Below are 27,120 nucleotides of genomic sequence, written 5' to 3' on the forward strand. Positions count from 1 at the left end.
TAACATAGTATTAATTACGGAGTCAGAGAAACCTCTATGACTGAGAATCAAGCGTTCATACCTTCAAATTTAAGGATTTGAGATCCTGATGGAAAAAAGGACCTTGCGATAGAAGGGCTGGTCTTAACGGAAGAGTCCATGGTTGGCAAGTAGCCATCCGAACAAGATCCGCATACCAAAACCTGTGAGGCCATGCTGGAGCCACCAGCAGAACAAATGAACGCTCCTTTAAAATCTTGGAAATCACTCTTGGAAGAAGAACTAGAGGCGGAAAGATATAGGCAGGATGATACTTCCAAGGAAGAGACAATGCATCCACTGCTTCCACCTGAGGATCCCTGGATCTGGACAGATACCTGGGAAGCTTCTTGTTTAGATGAGAAGCCATCAGATCTATTTCTGGAAGTCCCCAGAATTGAACAATCTGAAGAAATACTTCTGGGTGAAGAGACCATTCGCACGGATGTAATGTTTGGCGACTGAGATAATCCGCTTCCCAATTGTCTATACCTGGGGTGTGAACCACAGAAATTAGACAGGAGCTGGATTCCGCCCATACAAGTATTCAAGATACTTCTTTCATAGCCAGAGGACTGTGAGTCCCTCCTTGATGATGGACATATGCCACGGTTGTGACATTGTCCGTCTGAAAACAAATGAATGACTCTCTCTTAAGAAGAGGCCACGACTGAAGAGCTCTGAAAATCGTACGGAGTTCCAAAATGTTGATTGGTAATCTCGCCTCCTGAGATTCCCAAACCCCCTGTGCTGTCAGAGACCCCCATACAGCTCCCCAACCTGTCAGACTTGCATCTGTTGAGATCACAGTCCAGGTTGGAGGAACAACAGAAGCCCCCTGAACTAAACGATGGTGGTCTGTCCACCACGTCAGAGAGTGTCGTACATTCGGTTTTAAAGATATTAATTGTGATATCTTTGTATAATCCCTGCACCACTGGTTCAGCATACAGAGCTGAAGAGGTCCGATGCAGCAGTCATAAGACCTAGAATTTCCATGCATAAGGCTACCGAAGGGAATGATTGAGACTGAAGGTTTCGACAAGCTGAAACCAATTTCAGACGTCTCTTGTCCGTTAACGACAGAGTCATGGACACTGAATCTATCTGGAAACCTAAAAAGGTTACCCTTGTCTGAGGAATCAACGAACTCTTTGGTAAATTGATCCTCCAACCATGTTCTTGAAGAAACGATACAAGTCGATTCGTATGAGATTCTGCTAAATGTGAAGACTGAGCAAGTACCAAGATATCGTCCAAATAAGGAAATACCACAATACCCTGTTCTCTGATTACAGATAGTAGGGCACCGAGAACCTTTGTAAAAATCCTTGGAGCTGTTGCTAGGCCAAACGGCAGAGCCACAAACTGGTAATGCTTGTCTAGAAAAGAGAATCTCAGAAACTGATAGTGATCTGGATGAATCGGAATATGCAGATATGCATCTTGTAAATCTATTGTGGACATATAATGCCCTTGCTGAACAAAAGGTAGAATAGTCCTTATAGTTACCATTTTGAATGTTGGTATTCTTACATAACGATTCAATATTTTTAAATCCAGTACTGGTCTGAAGGAATTCTCCTTCTTTGGTACAATGAATAGATTTGAGTAAAACCCCAGACCTTGTTCCAGAACTGGAACTGGCACAATTACTCCAGCCAACTCTAGATCTGAAACACATTTCAGAAACTCTTGAGCTTTCACTGGATTTATTGGAACGCGAGAAAGAAAAAATCTTCTTGCAGGAGGCCTTATCTTGAAACCTATTCTGTACCCTTGAGAAACAATGTTCTGAATCCAAAGACTGTGAATCGAATTGATCCAAATTTCTTTGAAAAATCGTAATCTGCCCCCTACCAGCTGCGCTGGAATGAGGGCCGCACCTTCATGTGGACTTGGGAGCTGGCTTTGGCTTTCTAAAAGGCTTGGATTTATTCCAGACTGGAGATGGTTTCCAAACTGATACCGTTCCTGTAGGGGAAGGATTAGGCTTTTGTTCCTTATTGTGACGAAAGGAACGAAAACGATTAGCAGCCCTATATTTACCTTTGGATTTTTTATCCTGTGGTAAAAAAAGTTCCTTTCCCCCCAGTAACAGTTGAAATAATAGAATCCAACTGTGAACCAAACAATTTATTACCTTGGAAAGAAAGGGAAAGCAAAGTTTACTTAGAAGACATATCAGCATTCCAAGTTTTAAGCCATAAAGCTCTTCTAGCTAAAATAGCTAAAGACATATACCTGACATCAACCCTAATGATGTCAAAGATGGCATCACAAATAAAGTTATTAGCATGTTGAAGAAGATTAACAATGCTATGAGTATTATGATCTGTTACTTGTTGTGCTAAAGCCTCCAACCAGAAAGTTGAAGCTGCAGCAACATCCGCCAAAGATATAGCAGACCTAAGAAGATTACCTGAACATAAATAAGCTTTTCTTAGAAAGGATTCAATTTTCCTATCTAAAGGATCCTTAAAGGAAGTACTCTCTGCCGTAGGAATAGTAGTACGTCCAGCAAGAGTAGAGACAGCCCCATCAACCTTAGGGATTTTGTCCCAAAACTCTAATCTGTCAGATGGCACAGGATATAATTTCTCAAACCGTTTAGAAGGAATAAATGAATTACCCAGATTATTCCATTCCCTGGAAATTACTTCAGAAATAGCATCAGGGACGGGAAAAACCTCCGGAATAACTACAGGAGGTTTAAAAACTGTATTTAAATGTTTAGATTTAGTATCAAGAGGACCAGATTCCTCTATTTCTAATGCAATTAAGACTTCTTTAAGTAAAGAACAAATAAATATGAAGATTTATCAGTGTCAATCTCTGAAACAGAATCCTCTGAACCAGACAAATCATCATCAGAAACAGAATCAGAATGATGATGTTCATTTAAAAATTCATCTGGAAAATTAGAAGTTTTAAAAGACGTTTACTGGAAGGAGGAATAACAGACATAGCCTTCCTAATAGATTTAGAAACAAAATCTCTTATATTAACAGGAACACCCTGAGTATTAGATGTTGATGGAACAGCAACAGGTAATGGAACATTACTAAAGGAAATATTATCTGCATTAGCAAGTTTATCATGACATTCATCACAAACAACAGCCGGAGGGACAGTTACCACAAGTTTACAGCAAATACACTTAACTTTGGTAGATCCAGCATCAGGCAGCGATTTTCCAGAAGTAGCTTCTGATTCAGGGTCAATCTGAGACATCTTGTAATATGTAATAGAAAAAACAACATATAAAGCAAAATTTATCAAATTCCTTAAATGACAGTTTCAGGAATGGGAAAAAATGCCAATGAACAAGCTTCTAGCAACCAGAAGCAAATAAACAACTAGACTTAAATAATGAGGAGACAATAATGACGCCCATATTTTTTAGCGCCAAAAAAGACGCCCACATTATTTGGCGCCTAAAGGCTTTTGGCGCCAAAAATGACGCCACATCCGGTGATGCCGACATTTTTGGCGCGAAAACGTCAAAAACATGACGCAACTTCCGGCGACAAGTATGACGCCGGAAATGACAAAGAAAATTTTTGCGCCAAAAAAGTCCGCGCCAAGAATGATGCAATAAAATGAAGCATTTTCAGCCCCCGCGAGCCTAACAGCCCACAGGAAAAAAAGTAAATTTTTAAGGTAAGAAAAAATGTTTAATTCAAATGCATTATCCCAATAATGAAACTGACTGTCTGAAATAAGGAATATTGAACATCCTGAATCAAGGCAAATAAATGTTGAAACACATATATTTAGAACTTTATATAAAAGTGCCCAACCATAGCTTAGAGTGTCACAAAAAATAAGGCTTACTAACCCCAGGACACTCATCTACATGTAGTAGAAAGCCAAACCAGTACTGAAACGAGAATCAGTAGAGGTAATGGTATATAAGAGTATATCGTCGATCTGAAAAGGGAGGTAAGAGATGAATCTCTACGACCGATAACAGAGAACCTATGAAATAGATCCCGTAGAAGGAGACCATTGAATTCAAATAGGCAATACTCTCTTCACATCCCTCTGACATTCACTGCACTCTGAGAGGAAAACCGGGCTCCAGCCTGCTGCGAAGCGCATATCAACGTAGAATCTAGCACAAACTTACTTCACCACGTCCATGGGAGGCAAAGTTTGTAAAACTGATTTGTGGGTGTGGTGAGGGGTGTATTTATAGGCATTTTGAGGTTTGGGAAACTTTGCCCCTCCTGGTAGGAATGTATATCCCATACGTCACTAGCTCATGGACTCTTGCTAATTACATGAAAGAAATGGGCTGGCTCCTAACCTTACATTCCTGCTTTTTCAAATAAAGATAGCAAGAGAAGTAATTAAAATTGATAATAGGAGTATATTAGAAAGTTGCTTATAATAGCAAGCTATATCTGAATCATTAAATATTTTTTTGGGGTTTAGTATCCCTTTAAAGTTACAGTACATTTTCGACTTGATAGCTTTCATATTAAACATTCTTTTTGAAGTGACATCATGTTTTTGTGACACACTGTTTGGAGTTTCTTATTATACTATGGGTAAGATTTTCTAAAACTATGAAAAGATATCAGAAACAAATTATGCAAGTACCCATTATTGTGATAAGCCAACCACAGAGAGAAGTATCATGTTTACATTTCACCAATCCATTTCTTGGTCTATCAGTTGAGTGAAAAAGGGATATAAAACCGTAAATTAATACTTAACTTAATTATATATTCAAAACAAAGATTAGCCTGAGAAAAATATGTAAATGTACTTTTTTTAAAATGGTATTAGTTGGTTTAACTATTGAGGACAATTAGAGACATATAAAACAGGCAATACAAGAGAAAGTACAAACAAGGCGGTGTTGAATATAGGATTGTTAAAAGTAGCTATCTAGCGGGGTTTCCAAACAGATTTTTTAAATACTATTTTTTTATTGCCTGTTTCATATTTGTCCCTAATTGTGCATAGCAAGAGACAGATAAGAGGAAGATCTAAGTTATTTGCTTTAAATAAATAAGAATATTATAAAATTAGCTACAGCTTTTCTTTTTTAAACTAATGTTTCTATGCTAGCACATTTCAGTATTTTTTTTTTTTTTTAACTTTTAATGCAAGAAACTTTCCAACATTTTATTATGCAAGATTTTTTAAAATGTAATATTCCTTTAATACAAATTTACTTTCAGAACATATTCAAAAATGTTTTAGTGTGTGTAGGTGGGGGGGTAATGATAACTCATTTTTGTGCTTTATCCAAAAAAACAAAGCTTGCCATCTCATGCTTTTAATATTAGCAAATCATAGCTGGGTATCTTGGTATAGTCCAAGTCATTAGACAAAGATCTATCTTCAGTACCCATATAGTAACACAATATTAGCAAATCATAGCTGGGTATCTTGGTATAGTCCAAATCATTAGACAAAGATCTATCTTCAGTACCCATATAGTAACACAATATTAGCAAATCATAGCTGGGAATCTTGGTATAGTCCAAGTCATTAGACAAAGATCTATCTTCAGTACCCATAAAGTACCACAATATTAGCAAATCATAGCTGGGTATCTTGGTATAGTCCAAGTCATTAGACAAAGATCTATCTTCAGTTCCCATAAAGTAACACACCCAGAGTAAGACAAGTCAGGGGCTACTTACCAATACACTTGTGGTCATGGAGTAGCCAGCCCTTTTTACACAAGACACACTGGTCACTCTCCGGCCCAAAACACTTGCTGCAAGCACTGTAACATTCTGCATGTATAAGGCGTAAACACAGAAATGAACAACAGGTTAGTATCACTGAAATGTCTAATTCCAAGAGAACACTAAATACTTTATGCACCTCCCTCTTATTATGGATGCTGCCATTTTGGAAGTTGGTTTTACTGCAGGTATCTGTAGTAGAGTTGCTGCACATGTGCACTGAAATGCATTGAAAGACAGATTTCAAAATGGCGGCACCCATGAATAGAAAGGGGCAGGGAATAACTTTAATACTATGCTTATAAAATATTTAGTGTTTAATGTCCCTTTAAATAATTCTATAATGACAAGATACATACAGTAGAATAATTTACTTGCAGCATTTATAAACATGAACACTCTGTGCAAATCAATAACTGGCCCACTTTGTAACCTTATTTAAAAAACAAACAAACACCTTCTGCCATAAAAACAAACAAACCAAAGACAGTTCCTCAAAATCCATCCGTTACATACCAGAACATACCAGATGGCTCTCATTACGTGCTTCCTCAAAATATCCAATGGCACAGTCCAAGCATAACGGGCCCCCATAGCTGGGGTAACAGTCACAGAGTCCAGTACCAGATCGTGTTGATGCGCCATTGCATTTCCCATTTCCACTGCAAGGTTTTAGCGTGCCGCCAGGACATTCTGTTAAGTAGAATGGGTTAAATAGCTTTGTTTTTAAAGATATTTATATATATTTCATATTGGTTAAAGGCTTCTATGAATTATGAATATACATGTAGATGTTCTTACTAGAAATGTATTGTGGTGGTGTAAACTAATGGTAACTAGGCAGCCACATGGCGGTTTTTAACTATGGGAGGGGCCTTTTGATTTTATACACATTGTTTTCGCTTTGCAGTCTGTTTGCCTGAGGAAGGGGCAGTTGTCCTGAAATGTTACTTGCTTCCTGAATGAATTTGTTATTTTTATTGCAAATCCGGTGGATGCAAATGCTTCTGTACATTTGAGGGTTTGTCTATGGAGATTTCATGTATATGTGTTGAATGAATTTTATGCACCTGTTAGCAATGGGTGTGGCTGACATGCCTGAACTAAATAATTAGTAGAGGTGGCTACATACTTTTGGTCATATAGTGGATATATTTTTTATACTTGTATGTCCCTTTAAAGTTTTAAGGTAAAAAAAAAAAAAAAAAATCCATGTTAAAGGGACAGTCAACACCAGATTTTTCTTGTTTTAAAAAGATAGGTAATCCCTTTATTACCCATTCCCCAGTTCTGCATAACCAACATGGTAATATTAATATACTTTTTACCTCTGTGATTACCTTATATCTAAGCATCTTCTGACAACCCCCTGATCACATGACTTTTTATTTATTATCTATTAACTTTCATTTTAGCCAATTAGTGCAGTGTCTGTCACAATACACGGGCATGATCACAATGTTATCTATATGGTTTACATGAACTAGCTCTCCCCTGTTGTGAAAAGCAAATAAAAAAGCATCTGATCAGCCCTTCAAGGGCTTAGAAATTATCATATGAGTCTTTCTAGGTTTAGCTTTCAATTAAGAATACCAAGAGAACAAAGCAAAACAGGTAAATTGGAAAGTTGTTTAAAATTACATGCCCTATTTGAAACATGAACGTTTTTTTTGGACTTGACTGTCCCTTTAAGATACTTAATATGACAGGACAGTCATAATTTATGATGTGTATATAGTGCTCTGCTCAACCAATACTTTGCCTAAATTCTCTCAATTTGGTTTTACCAGGAACATATTTTCATGTGATCATCAGTGATGCATTTCATATAGTTCCTGGTTGGCTGCGCAGAATTCAGAAACAATTTATCAAAAGAGGAGAGCTATGGATTATTACCTATGCTACAGGAGTGTATGCACTTTTTCTAGGCTTCAGATTTATTCGTTTTTCATGGAGAAGCAGTTTTGAATGTTTGTATGACATAAGGTTGTTAATAGGAGGCGGCATAGGCAAACCTAACCAATGATTTTAAATAAACCTAAACACCATAACCAGCAACAAAGTAAGTAACATTTTTACATGACTACTTAGATTAGTGCGGAAACTTGGAAAGATAATAAAATCGTAAAACAAACCAACAACGTTTATTGTCTAATACAAACCAAGACATACTTACTCACCAAAGCAATCTGGACCATACGTTCCTTCAGGACAACAAAGCTTTAGTGTATCCATACAAAGCCACTGAGAGAGATCTGGATACTCTTTCTGCCTGTGAACCAAACACATTAACAGTAATTTGACTTTGTTGAATTTAAAGGGCCATGATACCCAAATGTTGAAACACTTGAAAGTGATGCAGCATAGCTGTAAAAAGCAGACTAGAAAATATCACCTGAACATCTCTATGTAAAAAAGAAAGATATTTTACCTCAAAAGTTCCTCAGTAGCCACATCCCATTGTAAAGGACTTCTAAGCAGCAAATCAGTATGTCTGTCCTGGGACAGCGGAAGGAGCGAGCTTTCGTGCACACTCATCTTATTTCACCAATCAGGTAAAGGAAGTTTACTATGAAATCTCATGAGAGTTAAGTGAAATCTCATGAGATCACAGTAAAAGAGTTCATGACCTCAGCACTGCTGATGCTGATTGGTTGCTGCTCATTTCTTAATTTTTTATTTATTTTACCTGCAGCTTAGCAGCAGCTGAGTATAACTTTTTACACAGACCTTACTCTGCTGAGCTGAGGAAATTGAGGTAAAATATTTTCCTTTTTTACATAGAGATGCTCAGGTGATATTTTCCTGTCAGCTTTTTACAGTTATACTGCATCAGTTTCAAGTGATTTAGCATATGAGTATTATGTCCCTTTAAAGTAGATAGATTATATAAAGATAGAAAAAAAACCACAATTTATGCTTACCTGATAAATTTATTTCTCTTGTGGTGTATCCAGTCCACGGATCATCCATTACTTGTGGGATATTCTCATTCCCAACAGGAAGTTGCAAGAGGACACCCACAGCAGAGCTGTAATATAGCTCCTCCCCTAACTGCCATATTCAGTCATTCGACCGAAAACACGCAGAGAAAGGAGAAACCATAGGGTGCAGTGGTAACTGTAGTTTAAATGAAAAAAAATGACCTGCCTTAAAATGACAGGGCGGGCCGTGGACTGGATACACCACAAGAGAAATAAATTTATCAGGTAAGCATAAATTGTGTTTTCTCTTGTAAGGTGTATCCAGTCCACGGATCATCCATTACTTGTGGGATACCAATACCAAAGCTAAAGTACACGGATGAAGGGAGGGACAAGGCAGGTACCACTGCCTGTAAAACCTTTCTCCAAAAATAGCCTCCGAAGAAGCAAAAGTATCAAATATGTAGAATTTTGAAAAAGTATGAAGCGAAGACCAAGTCGCCGCCTTGCAAATCTGTTCAACAGAAGCCTCATTTTTAAAGGCCCAAGTGGAAGCCACAGCTCTAGTAGAATGAGCTGTAAACCTTTCCGGATGCTGCTGTACAGCAGTCTCATAGGCTAAGCGGATTATACTTCTTAGCCAAAAAGAAAGAGAGGTTGCCGAAGCCTTTTGACCTCTTTGTCCAGAGTAGACAACAAACAAAGCAGATGTTTGCCGAAAATCTTTAGTAGCTTGTAAGTAAAACTTCAAAGCACGAACCACGTCCAGATTGTGTAATAGACATTCCTTCTTTGAAGAAGGATTAGGACACAAAGACGGAACAACAATCTCTTGATTGATATTCTTGTTAGATACCACCTTAGGTAAAAACCCAGGTTTGGTACGCAGGACTACCGTATGCAAATGGAAAATCAGATAAGGAGAATCACATTGTAAGGCAGATAACTCGGAGACTCTACGAACTGAGGAAATAGCTACCAAAAAAAAAAAAAAAAAAAAGAACCTTCCAAGATAAAAGTTTGATATCTATGGAATGAAGAGGTTCAAAAGGAGTTCCTTGAAGAACCTTAAGAACCAAGTTTAAGCTCCATGGCGGAGCAACCGGTTTAAACACAGGCTTGATTCTAACTAAAGCCTGACAAAAAGCCTGAACGTCTGGAACATCTGCCAGACGCTTGTGCAAAAAAATAGACAGGGCAGAAATCTGTCCCTTTAAAGAACTAGCTGACAATCCTTTTTCCAAACCTTCTTGGAGAAAGGATAATATCCTGGGAATCTTGACTTTACTCCATGAGTAACCCTTGGATTCACACCAATAAAGATATTTACGCCATATCTTGTGATAAATTTTCCTGGTTACAGGCTTTCATGCCTGTATTAAGGTATCAATGACCGACTCGGAGAGGCCACGCTTTGATAAGATCAAGCGTTCAATCTCCATGCAGTCAGTCTCAGAGAAATTAGATTTGGATGGTGGAAAGGACCCTGAAGAAGAAGGTCCTTTCTCAGAGGCAGAGTCCATGGTGGAAAGAATGACATGTCCACTAGATCTGCATATCAGGTCCTGCTTGGCCACGCAGGCGCTATTAAAATCACCGGTGCTCACTCCTGCTTGATCTTGGCAATCGGTCGAGGGAGCAGAAGAAATGGTGGAAACACCTAAGCCAGGTTGAAGGACCAGGGCGTTGCTAGAGCATCTATCAGCGTCGCCTTTGGGATCCCTGGACCTGGATCCATAACAAGGAAGCTTGGCATTCTGTCGAGACGCCATGAGATCCAGTTCTGGTTTTCCCCAACGATGAATCAATTGTGCAAACACCTTCGGATGGAGTTCCCACTCCCCCGGATGAAAAGTCTGTTGACTTAGAAAATCCGCCTCCCAGTTCTCTACACCTGGGATATGGATAGCTGATAGGTGGCAAGAGTGAACCTCTGCCCAATGAATTATCCTTGAGACTTCTAACATCGCTAAGGAACTTCTTGTTCCCCCTTGATGATTGATGTAAGCCACAGTCGTGATGTTGTCCGACTGAAATCTGATGTACCTCAGAGTTGCTAACTGAGGCCAAGCCTGAAGAGCATTGAGTATCGCTCTCAGTTCCAAAATATTTATTGGAAGAAGTGTCTCCTCCTGAGTCCACGATCCCTGAGCCTTCAGGGAGTTCCAGACTGCACCCCAACCTAGAAGGCTGGCATCTGTTGTTACAATTGTCCAATCTGGCCTGCGAAAGGTCATACCTTTGGACAGATGGACCCGAGATAGCCACCAGAGAAGAGAATCCCTGGTCTCTTGATCCAGATTTAGTTGAGGGGACAAATCTGTGTAATCCCCGTTCCACTGACTGAGCATGCATAGTTGCAGCGGTCTGAGATGTAAGCGTGCAAACGGCACTATGTCCATTGCCGCTACCTTTAAGCCGATTACTTCCATGCACTGAGCCACCGAAGGGCGCAGAATGGAATGAAGAACACGGCAGGAATTTAGAAGCTTTGATAACCTGAACTCCGTCAGGTAAATTTTCATTTCTATAGAATCTATCAGAGTCCCTAGGAAGGAAACTCTCGTGAGTGGGGATAGAGAACTCTTTTCTTCGTTCACTTTCCACCCATGCGACCTCAGAAATGACAGTACTACATCCGTATGAAACTTGGCAATTTGGAAGATTGACGCCTGTATCAGGATGTCGTCTAAATAAGGGGCAACTGATATACCCCGCGGCCTTAGGACCGCCAGAAGCGACCCTAGAACATTTGTGAAGGTTTTTGGGGCTGTAGCTAATCCAAAAGGATGGTACGAATAGTTTCCATCTTGAATGATGGAACTCTGAGGAATTTGTTTAAGATCTTTAGATCCAAAACTGGTCTGAAGGTTCCCTCTTTTTGGGGAACCACAAATAGATTTGAGTAAAAACCCTGACCCTGTTCCTCCTTTGGAACTGGATGGATCACTCCCATAACTAGGAGGTCTTGTACACAGTGTAAGAATGCCTCTCTCTTTATCTGGTTTGCAGATAATTGTGAAAGGTGAAATCTCCCCTTTTGGGGGGGAAGCTTTGAAGTCCAGAAGATATCCCTGGGATATAATCTCCAATGCCCAGGGATCCTGAACATCTCTTGCCCACTCCTGAGCGAAGAGTGAGAGTCTGCCCCCTACTAAATCCGTTACCGGATAGGGGGCCGTTCCTTCATGCTGTCTTAGAGGCAGCAGCAGGCTTTTTGGCCTGCTTACCTTTGTTCCAGGTCTGGTTTGACCTCCAGACCGTCTTGGACTGAGCAAAAACTCCCTCTTGATTTGCATTAGAGGAAGTTGATGCCGTATTTGCCTTGAAGTTTCGAAAGGTATGAAAATTAGACTATTTGGCCCTTGATTTGGACCTGTCCTGAGGAAGGGCATGACCTTTTCCTCCAGTGATATCAGCAATAATCTCCTTCAAACCAAGCCCAAATAGGGTCTGCCCCTTGAAGGGAATGTTAAGCAGCTTAGATTTTGAAGTCACGTCAGCTGACCATGATTTAAGCCACAGCGCCCTACGCGCCTGTATAGCAAAACCAGAATTCTTAGCCGTTAGTTTAGTCAAATGAACAATGGCATCAGATACAAAAGAATTGGCTAGCTTAAGTGCTCTAAGTTTGCCAAGTATGTCATCCAATGGAGTCGCTACCTGTAAAGCCTCTTCCAGAGACTCAAACCAGAACGCCGCAGCAGCAGTGACAGGAGCAATGCATGCAAGGGGCTGTAGGATAAAACCTTGTTGAATAAACATTTTCTTAAGGTAACCTTCCAATTTTTTATTCATTGGATCTGAAAAAGCACAACTGTCCTCGACAGGGATAGTAGTACGCTTTGCAAGAGTAGAAACTGCTCCCTCCACCTTAGGGACTGTCTGCCATAAGTCCCGTGTGGTGGCGTCTATAGGAAACATTTTTCTAAAAATAGGAGGTGGAGAGAACGGCACACCTGGCCTATCCCATTACTTGGTAATAATATCTGTAAACCTTTTAGGTATTGGAAAAACATCAGTACACACCGGCACTGCAAAGTATTTATCCAGTATAAACAATTTCTATGGCACTGCAATTGTGTCACAGTCATTCAGAGCAGCTAAAACCTCCTTTAGCAATACGAGGAGGTGTTCAAGCTTAAATTTAAATGTAGAAATATCAGAATCAGGTATCTTTCCTGAGTCAGAAATATCGCCCACAGACTGAAGCTCTCCTTCCTCAGCTTCTGCATATTGTGAGGCAGTATCAGACATGGTTCTTAAAGCGTCAGTATGCTCTGTATTTCGTCTAACCCCAGAGCTATCTCGCTTACCTCTAAATTCAGGTAGTCTGTCTAATACCGCTGACAGTGTATTATCCATGACTGCCGCCATGTCTTGTAAGGTAATCGCTATGGCGCCCTAGATGTACTTGGCACCATTTGAGCGTGAGTCCCTTGGGCGGGAGTCAAAGGATCTAACACGTGGGGAGAGTTAGTCGGCATAACTTCCCCCTCGTCAGAATCCTCTGGTGATAAAAAGACAGAATATGATCTTTATTGCTTAAAGTGAAATCAGTACATTTGGTACACATTCTAAGAAGGGGTTCCACCATGGCTTTTAAACATAATGAACAAGGAGTTTCCTCTATGTCAGACATGTTTGTACAGACTCGCAATGAGACTAGCAAGCTTGGAAAACACTTTAACTCAAGTTAACAAGCAAATATAGAAAACGGTACTGTTTGTGAAAAAACAGTGAAAAAAGGCAGTTACACAAACGAAATTTTTACAGTGTGTATAATAAGCTAACAGAGCATTGCACCCCCTTGCAAATGGATGATTAACCCCTTAGTTAAAAAAACGGATAAAAAAAAGACAGACGTTTTTAAACAGTCACAATCAACTGCCACAGCTCTACTGTGGCTCCTACCTTCCCCAATAAACGACTTTAGGCCCTTTTGAGATGTCCTGCAGCATTCAGGGGACTTCTGAGGAAAACTGGATGTCTCAGTCTGTAATTTTAACTGCGCAAAAAAGCGCTAAAATAGGCCCCTCCCACTCATACTACAACAGTGGAAAGCCTCAGGAAACTGTTACTAAGCAAAAATAAAGCCAGCCATGTGGAAAAAATTAGGCCCCAATAATTTTTATCACCAGACACACATATAAAAACGATTAAACATGCCAGCAAACGTTTTATATTGTATTTATATAAGGGTAATACCCCTGAGAGTAAGCATGATACCAGTCGTTATTAAATCACTGTATTCAGGCTTAACTTACATTAATTCGGTATCAGCAGCATTTTCTAGCATTTCCAATCCTAGAAAAAATTATAACTGCACATACCTCATTAGCAGAATAAACTGCACGCCATTCTCCCGCTGAAGTTACCTCACTCCTCAGACATATGTGAGAACAGCAATGGATCTTAGTTACAACCTGCTAAGATCATAGAAAACTCAGGCAGATTCTTCTTCTACTTCTGCCTGAGATAAAACAGTACAACTCCGGTACCATTTAAAATAACAAACTTTTGATTGAAGAAAATAAACTAACTATTTTTTACCACTCTCTCTTACTACCTCCATGCGTGTAGAGAGTTGCAAGAGAATGACTGGATATGGCAGTTAGGGGAGGAGCTATATAACAGCTCTGCTATGGGTGTCCTCTTGCAACTTCCTGTTGGGAATGAGAATATCCCACAAGTAATGGATGATCCGTGGACTGGATACACCTTACAAGAGAAATCCAGTTTTTCAGGAGTTTCTAACTTAGTAAAGTTTAAATTAATTTGATAGTTTAGTGGGCAACTTCAGTGGCTAAAAATTATGAAAGCTAGTTAAGTATCTTTGTTGGTGAAAAATGACCAGTGGTTGCTGAAATATGAAGACTTAAAGGGATATGAAACCCAAGAAGAAAAAAATCTTTTGTGATTTAGACAGACCATACAATTTTTAAAAAGTTTCCAATTTACGTCTATTATCAAATTTGGTTTGCTCCCATGATATTTTTTGTTGAAGATATACCTAGGTAGGCATCTGGAGCACTACATTGCACGAAGTAGTGCTGCCATCTAGTGGTCTTGCAAATTGATAAAATTCTTGTAAAACTGCTGCCATATAGTGCTCCAGAAATGGGCAGTTTCCTAAGATTATGTCCCTGCTTTACAACAAAAGATACCAAGGGAACAAAGAAAATTGATAATATAAGTAAACTATTAAGTTGTTTAAAAATCTGAATCATAAAATAATTAGGGATGCAACGAAATTTCGGCCGCAGAAAGTTTCGGCCGAAAATGGCATTTTTGGCTATTTCGGTTTTCGGGTTTTTTTGCCTGTTAGTTTCGGTAAATTATTGTGTAGCAAATTTCAAATTTGATGCTAGCCTAGAGCTGCTGTTTAAGTTTATTACTTCACTTACTGTTCTGCATATAATGAGTTTTCTAGGATTATACTTTATTTGGATAATTGGTAAAAAAAAACTGTTAAATATGATTATGTTACATAGAACTAAATGAAGAATAATACAGTATATTGATATTTATAATTGTTTTAAGTAGGGATGCACCAAAATTTTGGTCGCAGAAACATTTTGGTCGAAAATGGCATTATTTTTTGCCTGTTTTTTTTTTCTTGGTAAAATTATTGTGTAGCATATTATTGTTTTAAGATATTTTTGTCCAATTTTAGTGTGTTACTTTCAATAAAAGTGTGGGCTTTTTTTATTGGCTCTAATTATGCAAAAAAAAAAAACCTAAAAAAAAAATAATTTGAAAAAATAAATTTTCGGTATCAGTTTCGGTTTTCGGCTAAGTGCATTCCGGATTTTCAGATTCGGTCCAGAATTTCCATTTCGGTGCATCACTAAAAATAATTATTTTTTGTTTCATATCCCTTTTTGAACAAGGATTGGGCAAGGGGCAAGACACAAGGCAAGTACTCTTGTAATACTGTGTTTTTTTTGTTTTGATTTTTAAGTATCTCATTGTATCCTTTTGCAAGTGCTGCTGTAACACTGTGTCTTATGTGTTTACTTGGTTCCCACTTTCATCATAATGCTCAATATCTTCATATTCCTTTTTGCTACCTCTTGTCTCTATAACAAACTACATTACTCACTTACTCCTTCTCCCTCTCCACCTGCACTGTTCATTAGCCCATCTCTCTTACACTCACCTTACTTTGTACTCATGAACTTTACCTATTCCTAAACACTCACTCTCTCCCCTGCACGTCAGCCAAAAAACAGTCTCATCACTGCAAATCTGCTTCTCATCTCATGTCACTCTCCCTCTTGCTCATACTAGCTGCTGGCGACATCTCCCCTAATCCTGGTCCCTCACAACCTCCTAACCTTTCACATCCTTGTGTGCCTTTCAATAGACTTCATAAACTAAAAACTCTGGTAACCTTAATCGCATTCCTCTTACATCTAAAAACCCCTCCCCCTTCACTTGTGCACTCTGGAACTCTCGCTCTGTTTGCAACAAGCTCACTTCTATCCATGATCTCTTTATCTCCCACTCTTAACCTTCTGGCTCTTACAGAAACCTGGCTCTCTGCTTCAGACACAGCATCCACTGCTGCACTGTCACATGGGGGTCGCCATTTCAGCCACACTCCTAGGTCTGGCAATAGACAAGGAGGTGGTGTCGGATTTTTACTTTCCTCTCGTTGCACCTTCCAACAAATACAGCCCTTCTCTTCACTCACATTTTCTTCATTTGAAGCACACATGATTCGGTTATTCTCTCCCCTCTCTATACGTGTTGCAGTCATATACCGCCCCCCTGGCTCCCCAACTCAATTTTTAGATCACTTTGCTGCCTGGCTTCCTTATTTACTTTCCTCAGACACCCCTGCCCTCATTCTTGGCGACTTTAACATCCCTCTTGACAATCCCAATGCCTCCTCTGCAAAACAACTTCTTCAACTGACTTCCTCTTTCGGCCTGTCACAATGGACTGACTCTCCCACTCACAAAGATGGTCATTCCCTTGATCTGATTTTCACCTATCGATGCACTCTTTCAAATTTAACAAACTCCCCTTTTCCTCTCTCTGACCATCATCTTTTAACTTGCAACATCACTTCCCTACCTACAACTCCCCCTTCCTCTACCCCTCACACCAAACTTCACAGAAGCACTAAGTCACTAGATCTGCATCAGCTCGCTAACTCTCTCAAACCTCTCCTCTCATCCATCACCTCCTTTTCCTGCCCTGACCAATCTATCTGCCAGTATAATTCCATTGACACTCTGGCCCCTCCAACCTTAGCTCAGAAACCACACTCTCATCCTCGGCCCTGGCATACTCCTCTGACACGATACCTACGAAGATCCTCCCGTACTGCTAAGCGACATTGGAGGTAATCTCGGAGTTCAGCTGACTTTCTTCACTACAAGTTCATCCTGAACTCCTACTATTCTGCCCTTAATCTTTATAAGCAACAATATTTTTCTAATCTCATCTCTACTCTTTCCTCTAACCCTAAACATCTGTTCAACACTCTTCTCCGCCCACCCCCACCTCCTAACACAACCTCTCTCTCAGTTCAAAATTTTGCAAGCCACTTCAACAACAAAATTGACTCCATCAGAAGTGAAATCAGCTCTCATACTTCCAATCTCCCAACCCCTCAAAAGCTCACGATCACCCAAAACCAAAATATCCAAAAATGCAGCTCTTTTGCCCCTGTTAATGAGGATGAAGTTTCTGCCCTTATACTGTCCTCCCACCCCACTACCTGTCCCCTCGACCCCATCCCCTCACAGCTACTCCCCTCCCTCTCTTCTACCCTCACCCCCATACTCGCACACATTTTCAACCTCTCCCTCAGCACTGGTATATTTCCCTCATCTCTAAAACATGTACTGGTCACACCTATACTCAAAAAAACATAATTTATGCTTACCTGATAAATTCCTTTCTTCTGTTGTGTGATCAGTCCACGGGTCATCATTACTTCTGGGATATAACTCCTCCCCAACAGGAAATGCAAGAGGATTCACCCAGCAGAGCTGCATATAGCTCCTCCCCTCTACGTCAGTCCCAGTCATTCGACCAAGAATCAACGAGAAAGGAGTAACCAAGGGTGAAGTGGTGACTGGAGTATAATTTAAAAAATATTTACCTGCCTTAAAACAGGGCGGGCCGTGGACTGATCACACAACAGAAGAAAGGAATTTATCAGGTAAGCATAAATTATGTTTTCTTCTGTTATGTGTGATCAGTCCACGGGTCATCATTACTTCTGGGATACCAATACCAAAGCAAAAGTACACGGATGACGGGAGGGATAGGCAGGCTCATTATACAGAAGGAACCACTGCCTGAAGAACCTTTCTCCCAAAAATAGCCTCCGAAGAAGCAAAAGTGTCAAATTTGTAAAATTTGGAAAAAGTATGAAGCGAAGACCAAGTTGCAGCCTTGCAAATCTGTTCAACAGAGGCCTCATTCTTAAAGGCCCAAGTGGAAGCCACAGCTCTAGTGGAGTGGGCTGTAATTCTTTCAGGAGGCTGCTGTCCAGCAGTCTCATAGGCTAAACGTATTATGCTACGAAGCCAAAAAGAGAGAGAGGTAGCAGAAGCTTTTTGACCTCTCCTCTGTCCAGAATAAACGACAAACAGGGAAGAAGTTTGGCGAAAATCTTTGGTTGCCTGCAAGTAGAACTTGAGGGCACGAACTACATCCAGATTGTGTAGAAGACGTTCCTTCTTTGAAGAAGGATTTGGACACAAGGATGGAACAACAATCTCTTGATTGATATTCCTGTTAGTGACTACCTTAGGTAAGAACCCAGGTTTAGTACGCAGAACTACCTTGTCTGAGTGAAAAATCAGATAAGGAGAATCACAATGTAAGGCTGATAACTCAGAGACTCTTCGAGCCGAGGAAATAGCCATTAAAAACAGAACTTTCCAAGATAACAATTTTATATCAATGGAATGAAGGGGTTCAAACGGAACACCTTGTAAAACGTTAAGAACTAAGTTTAAACTCCATGGCGGAGCAACAGTTTTAAACACAGGCTTGATTCTAGCTAAAGCCTGACAAAAAGCCTGGACGTCTGGATTTTCTGACAGACGCCTGTGTAACAAGATGGATAGAGCTGAAATCTGTCCCTTTAATGAACTAGCTGATAAACCCTTTTCTAAACCTTCTTGTAGAAAAGACAATATCCTAGCGATCCTAACCTTACTCCAGGAGTAACCCTTGGATTCGCACCAGTATAGGTATTTACGCCATATTTTATGGTAAATCCTTCTGGTAACAGGCTTCCTAGCCTGTATCAGGGTATCAATAACCGACTCAGAAAAACCACGTTTTGATAAAATCAAGCGTTCAATTTCCAAGCAGTCAGCTTCAGAGAAGATAGATTTTGATGTTTGAATGGACCCTGTATCAGAAGGTCCTGTCTTAGAGGTAGAGACCAAGGCGGACAGGATGACATGTCCACTAGATCTGCAAACCAAGTCCTGCGTGGCCATGCAGGCGCTATTAGAATCACTGATGCTCTCTCCTGTTTGATTTTGGCAATCAATCGAGGAAGCAGCGGGAAGGGTGGAAACACATAAGCCATCCCGAAGTTCCAAGGTGCTGTCAAAGCATCTATCAGAACCGCTCCCGGATCCCTGGATCTGGACCCGTAGTGAGGAAGTTTGGCGTTCTGGCGAGACGCCATGAGATCTATCTCTGGTTTGCCCCAACGTCGAAGTATTTGGGCAAAGACCTCCGGATGAAGTTCCCACTCCCCCGGATGAAAAGTCTGGCGACTCAAGAAATCCGCCTCCCAGTTCTCCACTCCCGGGATGTAGATTGCTGACAGGTGGCAAGAGTGAGACTCTGCCCAGCGAATTATCTTTGATACTTCCATCATTGCTAGGGAGCTTCTTGTCCCTCCCTGATGGTTGATGTAAGCTACAGTCGTGATGTTGTCCGACTGAAACCTGATGAACCCCCGAGTTGTTAATTGGGGCCAAGCCAGAAGGGCATTGAGAACTGCTCTCAATTCCAGAATGTTTATTGGAAGGAGACTCTCCTCCTGATTCCATAGTCCCTGAGCCTTCAGAGAATTCCAGACAGCGCCCCAACCTAGTAGGCTGGCGTCTGTTGTTACAATTGTCCAGTCTGGCCTGCTGAATGGCATCCCCCTGGACAGGTGTGGCCGATAAAGCCACCATAGAAGAGAATTTCTGGTCTCTTGATTCAGATTCAGAGTAGGGGACAAATCTGAGTAATCCCCATTCCACTGACTTAGCATGCACAATTGCAGCGGTCTGAGGTGTAGGCGTGCAAAAGGTACTATGTCCATTGCCGCTACCATTAAGCCGATCACCTCCATGCATTGAGCTACTGACGGGTGTTGAATGGAATGAAGGACACGGCATGCATTTTGAAGCTTTGTTAACCTGTCTTCTGTCAGGTAAATCTTCATTTCTACAGAATCTATAAGAGTCCCCAAGAATGGAACTCTTGTGAGAGGAAAAAGAGAACTCTTCTTTTCGTTCACTTTCCATCCATGCGACCTTAGAAATGCCAGAACTAACTCTGTATGAGACTTGGCAGTCTGAAAGCTTGAAGCTTGTATTAGAATGTCGTCTAGGTACGGAGCTACCGAAATCCCTCGCGGTCTTAGTACCGCCAGAAGGGCACCCAGAACCTTTGTGAAGATTCTTGGAGCCGTAGCCAATCCGAATGGAAGAGCTACAAACTGGTAGTGCCTGTCTAAGAAGGCAAACCTTAGATACCGGTGATGATCTTTGTGGATCGGTATGTGAAGGTAAGCATCTTTTAAATCCACTGTGGTCATGTACTGACCCTTTTGGATCATGGGTAAGATTGTCCGAATAGTTTCCATTTTGAAGGATGGAACTCTTAGGAATTTGTTTAGAATCTTTAAATCTAAGATTGGCCTGAAAGTTCCCTCTTTTTTGGGAACCACAAACAGGTTTGAGTAGAACCCTTGTCCTTGTTCCGACCGCGGAACCGGATGGATCACTCCCATTAATAACAGATCTTGTACACAGCGTAGAAACGCCTCTTTCTTTATCTGGTTTGTTGACAACCTTGACAGATGAAACCTCCCTCTTGGGGGAGATAATTTGAAGTCTAGAAGGTATCCCTGAGATATGATCTCTAGTGCCCAGGGATCCTGAACATCTCTTGCCCAGGCCTGGGCGAAGAGAGAAAGTCTGCCCCCCACTAGATCCGGTCCCGGATCGGGGGCTCTCAATTCATGCTGTCTTTGGGGCAGCAGCAGGTTTCCTGGCCTGCTTGCTCTTGTTCCAGGACTGGTTAGGCTTCCAGCCTTGCCTGTAACGAGCAACAGCTCCCTCCTGTTTTGGTGCAGTGGAGGTTGATGCTGCTCCTGTTTTGAAATTCCGAAAGGGACGAAAATTAGACTGTCTAGCCTTAGCTTTGGCTTTGTCTTGAGGTAGGGCGTGGCCCTTACCTCCTGTAATGTCAGCGATAATTTCTTTCAAACCGGGCCCAAATAAAGACTGCCCCTTGAAAGGTATATTAAGTAATTTGGACTTAGAAGTAACATCGGCTGACCAGGATTTTAGCCACAGCGCCCTACGTGCCTGTATGGCGAATCCTGAGTTCTTAGCCGTAAGTTTGGTTAAATGTACTACGGCCTCCGAAATGAAAGAATTAGCTAGTTTAAGGACTCTAAGCCTGTCCGTAATGTCGTCTAGCGTAGATGAACTAAGGTTCTCTTCCAGAGACTCAATCCAAAATGCTGCCGCAGCCGTAATCGGCGCGATACATGCAAGGGGTTGCAATATAAAACCTTGTTGAACAAACATTTTCTTAAGGTAACCCTCTAATTTTTTATCCATTGGATCTGAAAAAGCACAGCTATCCTCCACCGGGATAGTGGTACGCTTAGCTAAAGTAGAAACTGCTCCCTCCACCTTAGGGACCGTTTGCCATAAGTCCCGAGTGGTGGCGTCTATTGGAAACATCTTTCTAAATATTGGAGGGGGTGAGAACGGCACACCGGGTCTATCCCACTCCTTAGTAACAATTTCAGTTAGTCTCTTAGGTATAGGAAAAACGTCAGTACTCGCCGGTACCGCGAAGTATTTATCCAACCTACACAGTTTCTCTGGTATTGCAACGGTGTTACAATCATTAAGAGTTGCTAAGACCTCCCCTAGTAATACACGGAGGTTTTCCAATTTAAATTTAAAATTTGAAATATCTGAATCCAATCTGTTTGGATCAGAACCGTCACCCACAGAATGAAGCTCTCCGTCCTCATGCTCTGCGAGCTGTGACGCAGTATCAGACATGGCCCTAGTATTTTCAGCGCACTCTGTTCTCACCCCAGAGTGATCACGCTTGCCTCTTAGTTCTGGTAATTTAGACAAAACTTCAGTCATAACAGTAGCCATATCTTGTAATGTTATCTGTAATGGCCGCCCAGATGTACTAGGCGCCATAATATCACGCACCTCCCGGGCGGGAGATGCAGGTACTGACACGTGAGGCGAGTTAGTCGGCATAACTCTCCCCTCGCTGTTTGGTGAAATTTGTTCACATTGTACAGATTGACTTTTATTTAAAGTAGCATCAATACAGTTAGTACATAAATTTCTATTGGGCTCCACCTTGGCATTGGAACAAATGACACAGATATCTTCCTCTGAGTCAGACATATTTAACACACTAGCAAAAAAACTTACAACTTGGTTATAATCTTTTTTAGCAAAAACGTACTGTGCCTCAAAGAGGTACTAAACGATTAAATGACAGTTGAAATAATGAACTGAAAAACAGTTATAGCATCAAACTTTAAAACAACACAACTTTTAGCAAAGGTTTGTTCCCATTAGTAAAATAACAATAATTAAATTTGAAATAAAAAATACAAAGCAACGTTTTTATTCACAGTCACTATAAGAATTCTCACAGCTCTGCTGAGAGAATTTACCTCCCTTCAAAGAAGTTTGAAGACCCCTGAGATCTGTCAGAGATGAACCGGATCATGCAGGAAATATAAAAGTAACTGACTGGAATTTTTTGATGCGTAGCAAAGAGCGCCAAAAACGGCCCCTCCCTCTCCCACACAGCAGTGAAGAGAAACGAAACTGTCACAAATAAAAGCATAAAAGGCTGCCAAGTGGAAAATAATGCCCAAATATTTATTCACACAGTACCTCAGCAATGTAAACGATTCTACATTCCAGCAAAAACGTTTAACATGATAAATAGTTATTAAAAAGATTAGTGACCTTTAACAGAGTAGTTCCGGTGAAATACCATCCCCAGAATACTGAAGTGTATACATACATGTCATTTTAACGGTATGGCAGGATTTTCTCATCAATTCCATTCAGAAAATAAAAACTGCTACATACCTCAATGCAGATTCATCTGCCCGCTGTCCCCTGATCTGAAGCCTTTACCTCCCTCAGATGGCCGAGAACAGCAATATGATCTTAACAACTCCGGTTAAAATCATAGTAAAAAACTCTGGCAGATTCTTCCTCAAACTCTGCCAGAGAAGTAATAACACGCTCCGGTGCTATTGTAAAATAACAAACTTTTGATTGAAGTCATAACAACTAAGTATAATCACCATAGTCCTCTCACACATCCTATCTAGTCGTTGGGTGCAAGAGAATGACTGGGACTGACGTAGAGGGGAGGAGCTATATGCAGCTCTGCTGGGTGAATCCTCTTGCATTTCCTGTTGGGGAGGAGTTATATCCCAGAAGTAATGATGACCCGTGGACTGATCACACATAACAGAAGAAACCTTCCCTTCCAATTACCACCCTATTTCCCTACTCCCTCTTGCCTCAAAGCTCCTCGAAAAGCTAGTTTACGCACGTCTATCCCATTTCCTTACACTAAACTCTCTTCTTGACCCACTGCAATCTGGATTTCGTTCCCATCACTCTACAGAGACAGCAATTGTCAAGGTTACCAATGACCTACTTACAGCAAAATCCAAAGGCCACTTCTCTCTGCTTATCCTCCTTGACCTGTCTGCAGCCTTTGACACTGTTGACCACCCTCTTCTGCTCCAAACCCTCCAATCCTTCGGCATCTGTGACACAGCTCTCTCATGGTTCTCTTCCTATCTGACTAACCATACATTTAGTGTAGCTTTCTTCTCTCCTCTTCTTCCTCTGCCCCGTTAACACTTTCTGTTGGGGTACCTCAAGGCTCTGTCCTTGGTCCCCTTCTCTTCTCAATCTACACGTCGTCACTAGGTTCCTTAATAAAGTCCCATGGGTTTCAATATCATTTGTATGCCGATGACACCCAAATCTACCTCTCTGCACCAGACCTACCTCCTTCCTTACTAACCCGTGTCACTAACTGTCTTTCTCACATCTCATCTTGGATGTCCTCTCACTACCTTAAGCTAAATCTCTCCAAAACTGAACTCCTTATTTTTCCCCCTTCTTCCAATGTCTCCAACCCCAAAATTTCTATAACTGTTGATAATTCCATCATTACCCCTACCCCGCTCGCCCGATGTCTTGGGGTCACACTTCACTCAGATCTTTCCTTCACTCCTCACATCCAGTCCTTGGCTAAAGCCTGCCGTTTCCACCTTAAAAACATTGCTAAAATTAGACATTTCCTTACACAAGATACAACCAAGATTTTAATCCACTCTCTCATCCTTTCCCGTCTCGACTACTGCAATTCCGTCCTCTGGTCTACCTAGCTGCCTCATAGCTCCTTTACAATCCATTATGAATGCCTCTGCCAGGCTCATCTTCCTTACTCGTCGCTCTTCATCTGCTGCACCTCTCTGCCAATCCCTTCACTGGCTTCCTCTTGCCTCTAGGATTAAACATAAAGCTCTCAACTGCACTGCTCCCCCCTACATCTCAGAACTTGTCTCTAGATACTCTCCCTCCCATCCCCTTCAATCAGCTCAGGATCTCCTCCTCCTCTCTTGTTACTTCCTCACATTCACGTTTACAGGACTTCTCCAGACTGGCCCCCATCTTGTGGAATTCCCTGCCTCGCTCCATAAGACTCTCCCCTAGTTTTAACAGCTTCAAGCACTCCCTAAAAACTCTACTATTCAGGGATGCATACAACCAACACTAACCTTTTCTAACGCCATTGCTTTCCCCTTGAACCCCTTAGATTGTAAGCCTATGGGCCCAGCCGTTTACAGATCGCTTCATAAGAGCCGACTACAACAGTGAAACTCTCGGCAGGGCCCTCTACCCACTTGACCCCTACAAAAGCTATCCTGTACACCGACTATGTTTACAGCGCTGCAGAATCTGTTGGCGCTCTACAAATACCTGATAATAATAATATCCCTTTAAAATCAGATACAAAATAAATCAAGACATGCTCAGTAGATGTTTTTATGATCTATATAGTCTCAGATGTAGGTGTGTATAGTTCTTTAGTCTAGAGGGAAGTGACTACATGCTGCTGTGTGATATGATATCAGACAAGATACATACACACCACTTGCACGCACATTTTTACAATAAAAAAAAAAAAAGATAGGAAATTCATTGGCAAAAAATTAATAATAATCTTGTTAATGATATAGTTTATGTTCCCAATAAAACTTTAAAAAAACACGGAAATTGCAAAATTAAATGCCTACACCACATTATATATTGTATTATTAGGTTTATTAAATACTATTTGATGGGGGAGATTTTGGAATTTTTATACTTCACTGGAAACTAAAACTCTGGCATAAAAAGTTATTGAACTGCAAATGCATATTCTTATCTCTAATAAGAGCTTTGGACAGTGAGAAACTGGTATTTCAGAAGCAGCTGGGCACAAGGATACATTTCTTGTTAGCTTCAATATCAATTTGAAGAACTTAAAAGGACAGTCTAGTAAAAATTAAACTTTCATGATTCAGGTAGGTCATGCAATTTTAAACAACTTTCCAATTTACTTTTTTTTAATCACATTTGCTTTGTTCTCTTGAAAGCTAAACATAGGTAGGTTCATATGATATTTCTAAGCCCTTGAAGGCCGGCTTATATCTCAGTCTATTTTGACAGTTTTCACAGCTAGACAGCGATGTGTGTCATATAGATAACATTGTGCTCACTCCTGTGAAGTTAATTATGAGTCAGCACTCATTGGCTAAAATGCAAGTCTGTCAAAATTAACTAAATAAAGGGGCAGTCTGCAGAGGATACATGATAATCACAGAGGTAAAATGTGTATTAATATAACCGTGTTGTTTATGCAAAACTGGGCAATGCGTAATAAAAGGGATTATCTATCTTTTTAAACAATAAAAACGGCCTTTAGAGCCAAGAAACGCGTTGCAATATTAGGGTGTTTACATTAAACTATTTTAACCCCATTTGTTGTGCAGTTTATGGTTTTATATTAAAATTTGTTTTGAACTAAGCCGCATTTGCAAGTGCCAATCTATTGAATACCGTCATTGCTGTGTGAAACCAGCTGGAGTTTAGTGAGCTGGAGCACTGAGAATCTCCAGAACGCTCATATCAGCATAACTGAGTGCTGCAACCCCATGTGAGTACCCTCTGTATCTGTTTATAAGCATTTGGTTTGCAAATTGATATACACATGAAGTGCCCTCTTTCGTCTTTTGGACATTTATAGATCTTCATTAAAAATTGTAAACTGTCCCTTTAACTAAAACAATGTTTCGGTATAAAAATAAAAAAATTCCTACACATGATCGATCTTATTTTACTATCCCTTTAAGAGGAGCTCAACCACAGACTTCCCAACTATCCCTATTTCCCTCTGAGATAGGCGCACCTGGATTTGCAGAACTTTCCAGAACCCCACCCGCAGACCACCCAGGCACACCCAGAAACCACTCACACAAAACAACTGGCTGCCCCAGATAAGCCCACCCGCGACCCCACCCCCTCCTAGCACGGACCCTCAAACTCCTGCTTCTCTAATTCCTAGCCACAGATGTTAGATGAAAAGTATATACCAACCTCCAATCTTCTTGAATAAAAAAAGGACTGAGACATGACTAAGGGCCATGATATTGCCGAAACGCTGTCCTTTTATGTACTTTAGACCCTTTGGCAATACAATAAAAGGTCCTGTTTTATTCAAGAAGATTGGAGGCTGGTATATTGTTTTGATCTAGTGGCAATGTTATACCATGCCCCAATGTTATAAAGTACTGTACTGACTGAAATGCTACATATGCAACATGGCAGCCACAAATGTTGGGAGAAAAGCAAACAGAAACTAACCACAGGCTATAGATTTACGGTTACTGGAGGTTGTTTGCAAATTTTTTTCAAGTGCTGAGTTTATAGAGCCTAAAATAGAACAAGACATCTCTATATCAGCATATATAACTGTAACCTAGTGACTATGAAAGGTTATAAATAGAGATATTGCTCAGTTAAAAGTTTAACCCCTTAACGACGCATGTCGTAAAGGGTACGTCTTACACAAGCTGGTCTTTAAAGACCAGAGACGTACCCTTCCAGCCGCTTTCAAGGTATTGAGGC

At 40.7% G+C, this 27,120-nt stretch overlaps 1 protein-coding gene across 1 annotated transcript in view; it reads right to left on the bottom strand.

Moving 5' to 3' along the window:
- The window catches only part of CRELD1 (cysteine rich with EGF like domains 1), an 82,800-nt gene that overhangs the window by 9,984 nt on the left and 45,696 nt on the right, over positions 1–27,120 (bottom strand). Inside the window, exons 5-7 of the mRNA XM_053720938.1 lie at positions 7,910–8,001; positions 6,246–6,422; positions 5,682–5,777 (exon numbers count right to left, since the gene is read on the bottom strand). Coding sequence (XP_053576913.1) covers positions 5,682–5,777; positions 6,246–6,422; positions 7,910–8,001 — 365 coding nt within the window. The remainder of the gene's footprint in view (positions 1–5,681; positions 5,778–6,245; positions 6,423–7,909; positions 8,002–27,120) is intronic.

This window comes from Bombina bombina, chromosome 7 (genome assembly GCF_027579735.1).
Source record: "Bombina bombina isolate aBomBom1 chromosome 7, aBomBom1.pri, whole genome shotgun sequence".
Taxonomy (NCBI): Eukaryota; Metazoa; Chordata; class Amphibia; order Anura; family Bombinatoridae; genus Bombina; species Bombina bombina.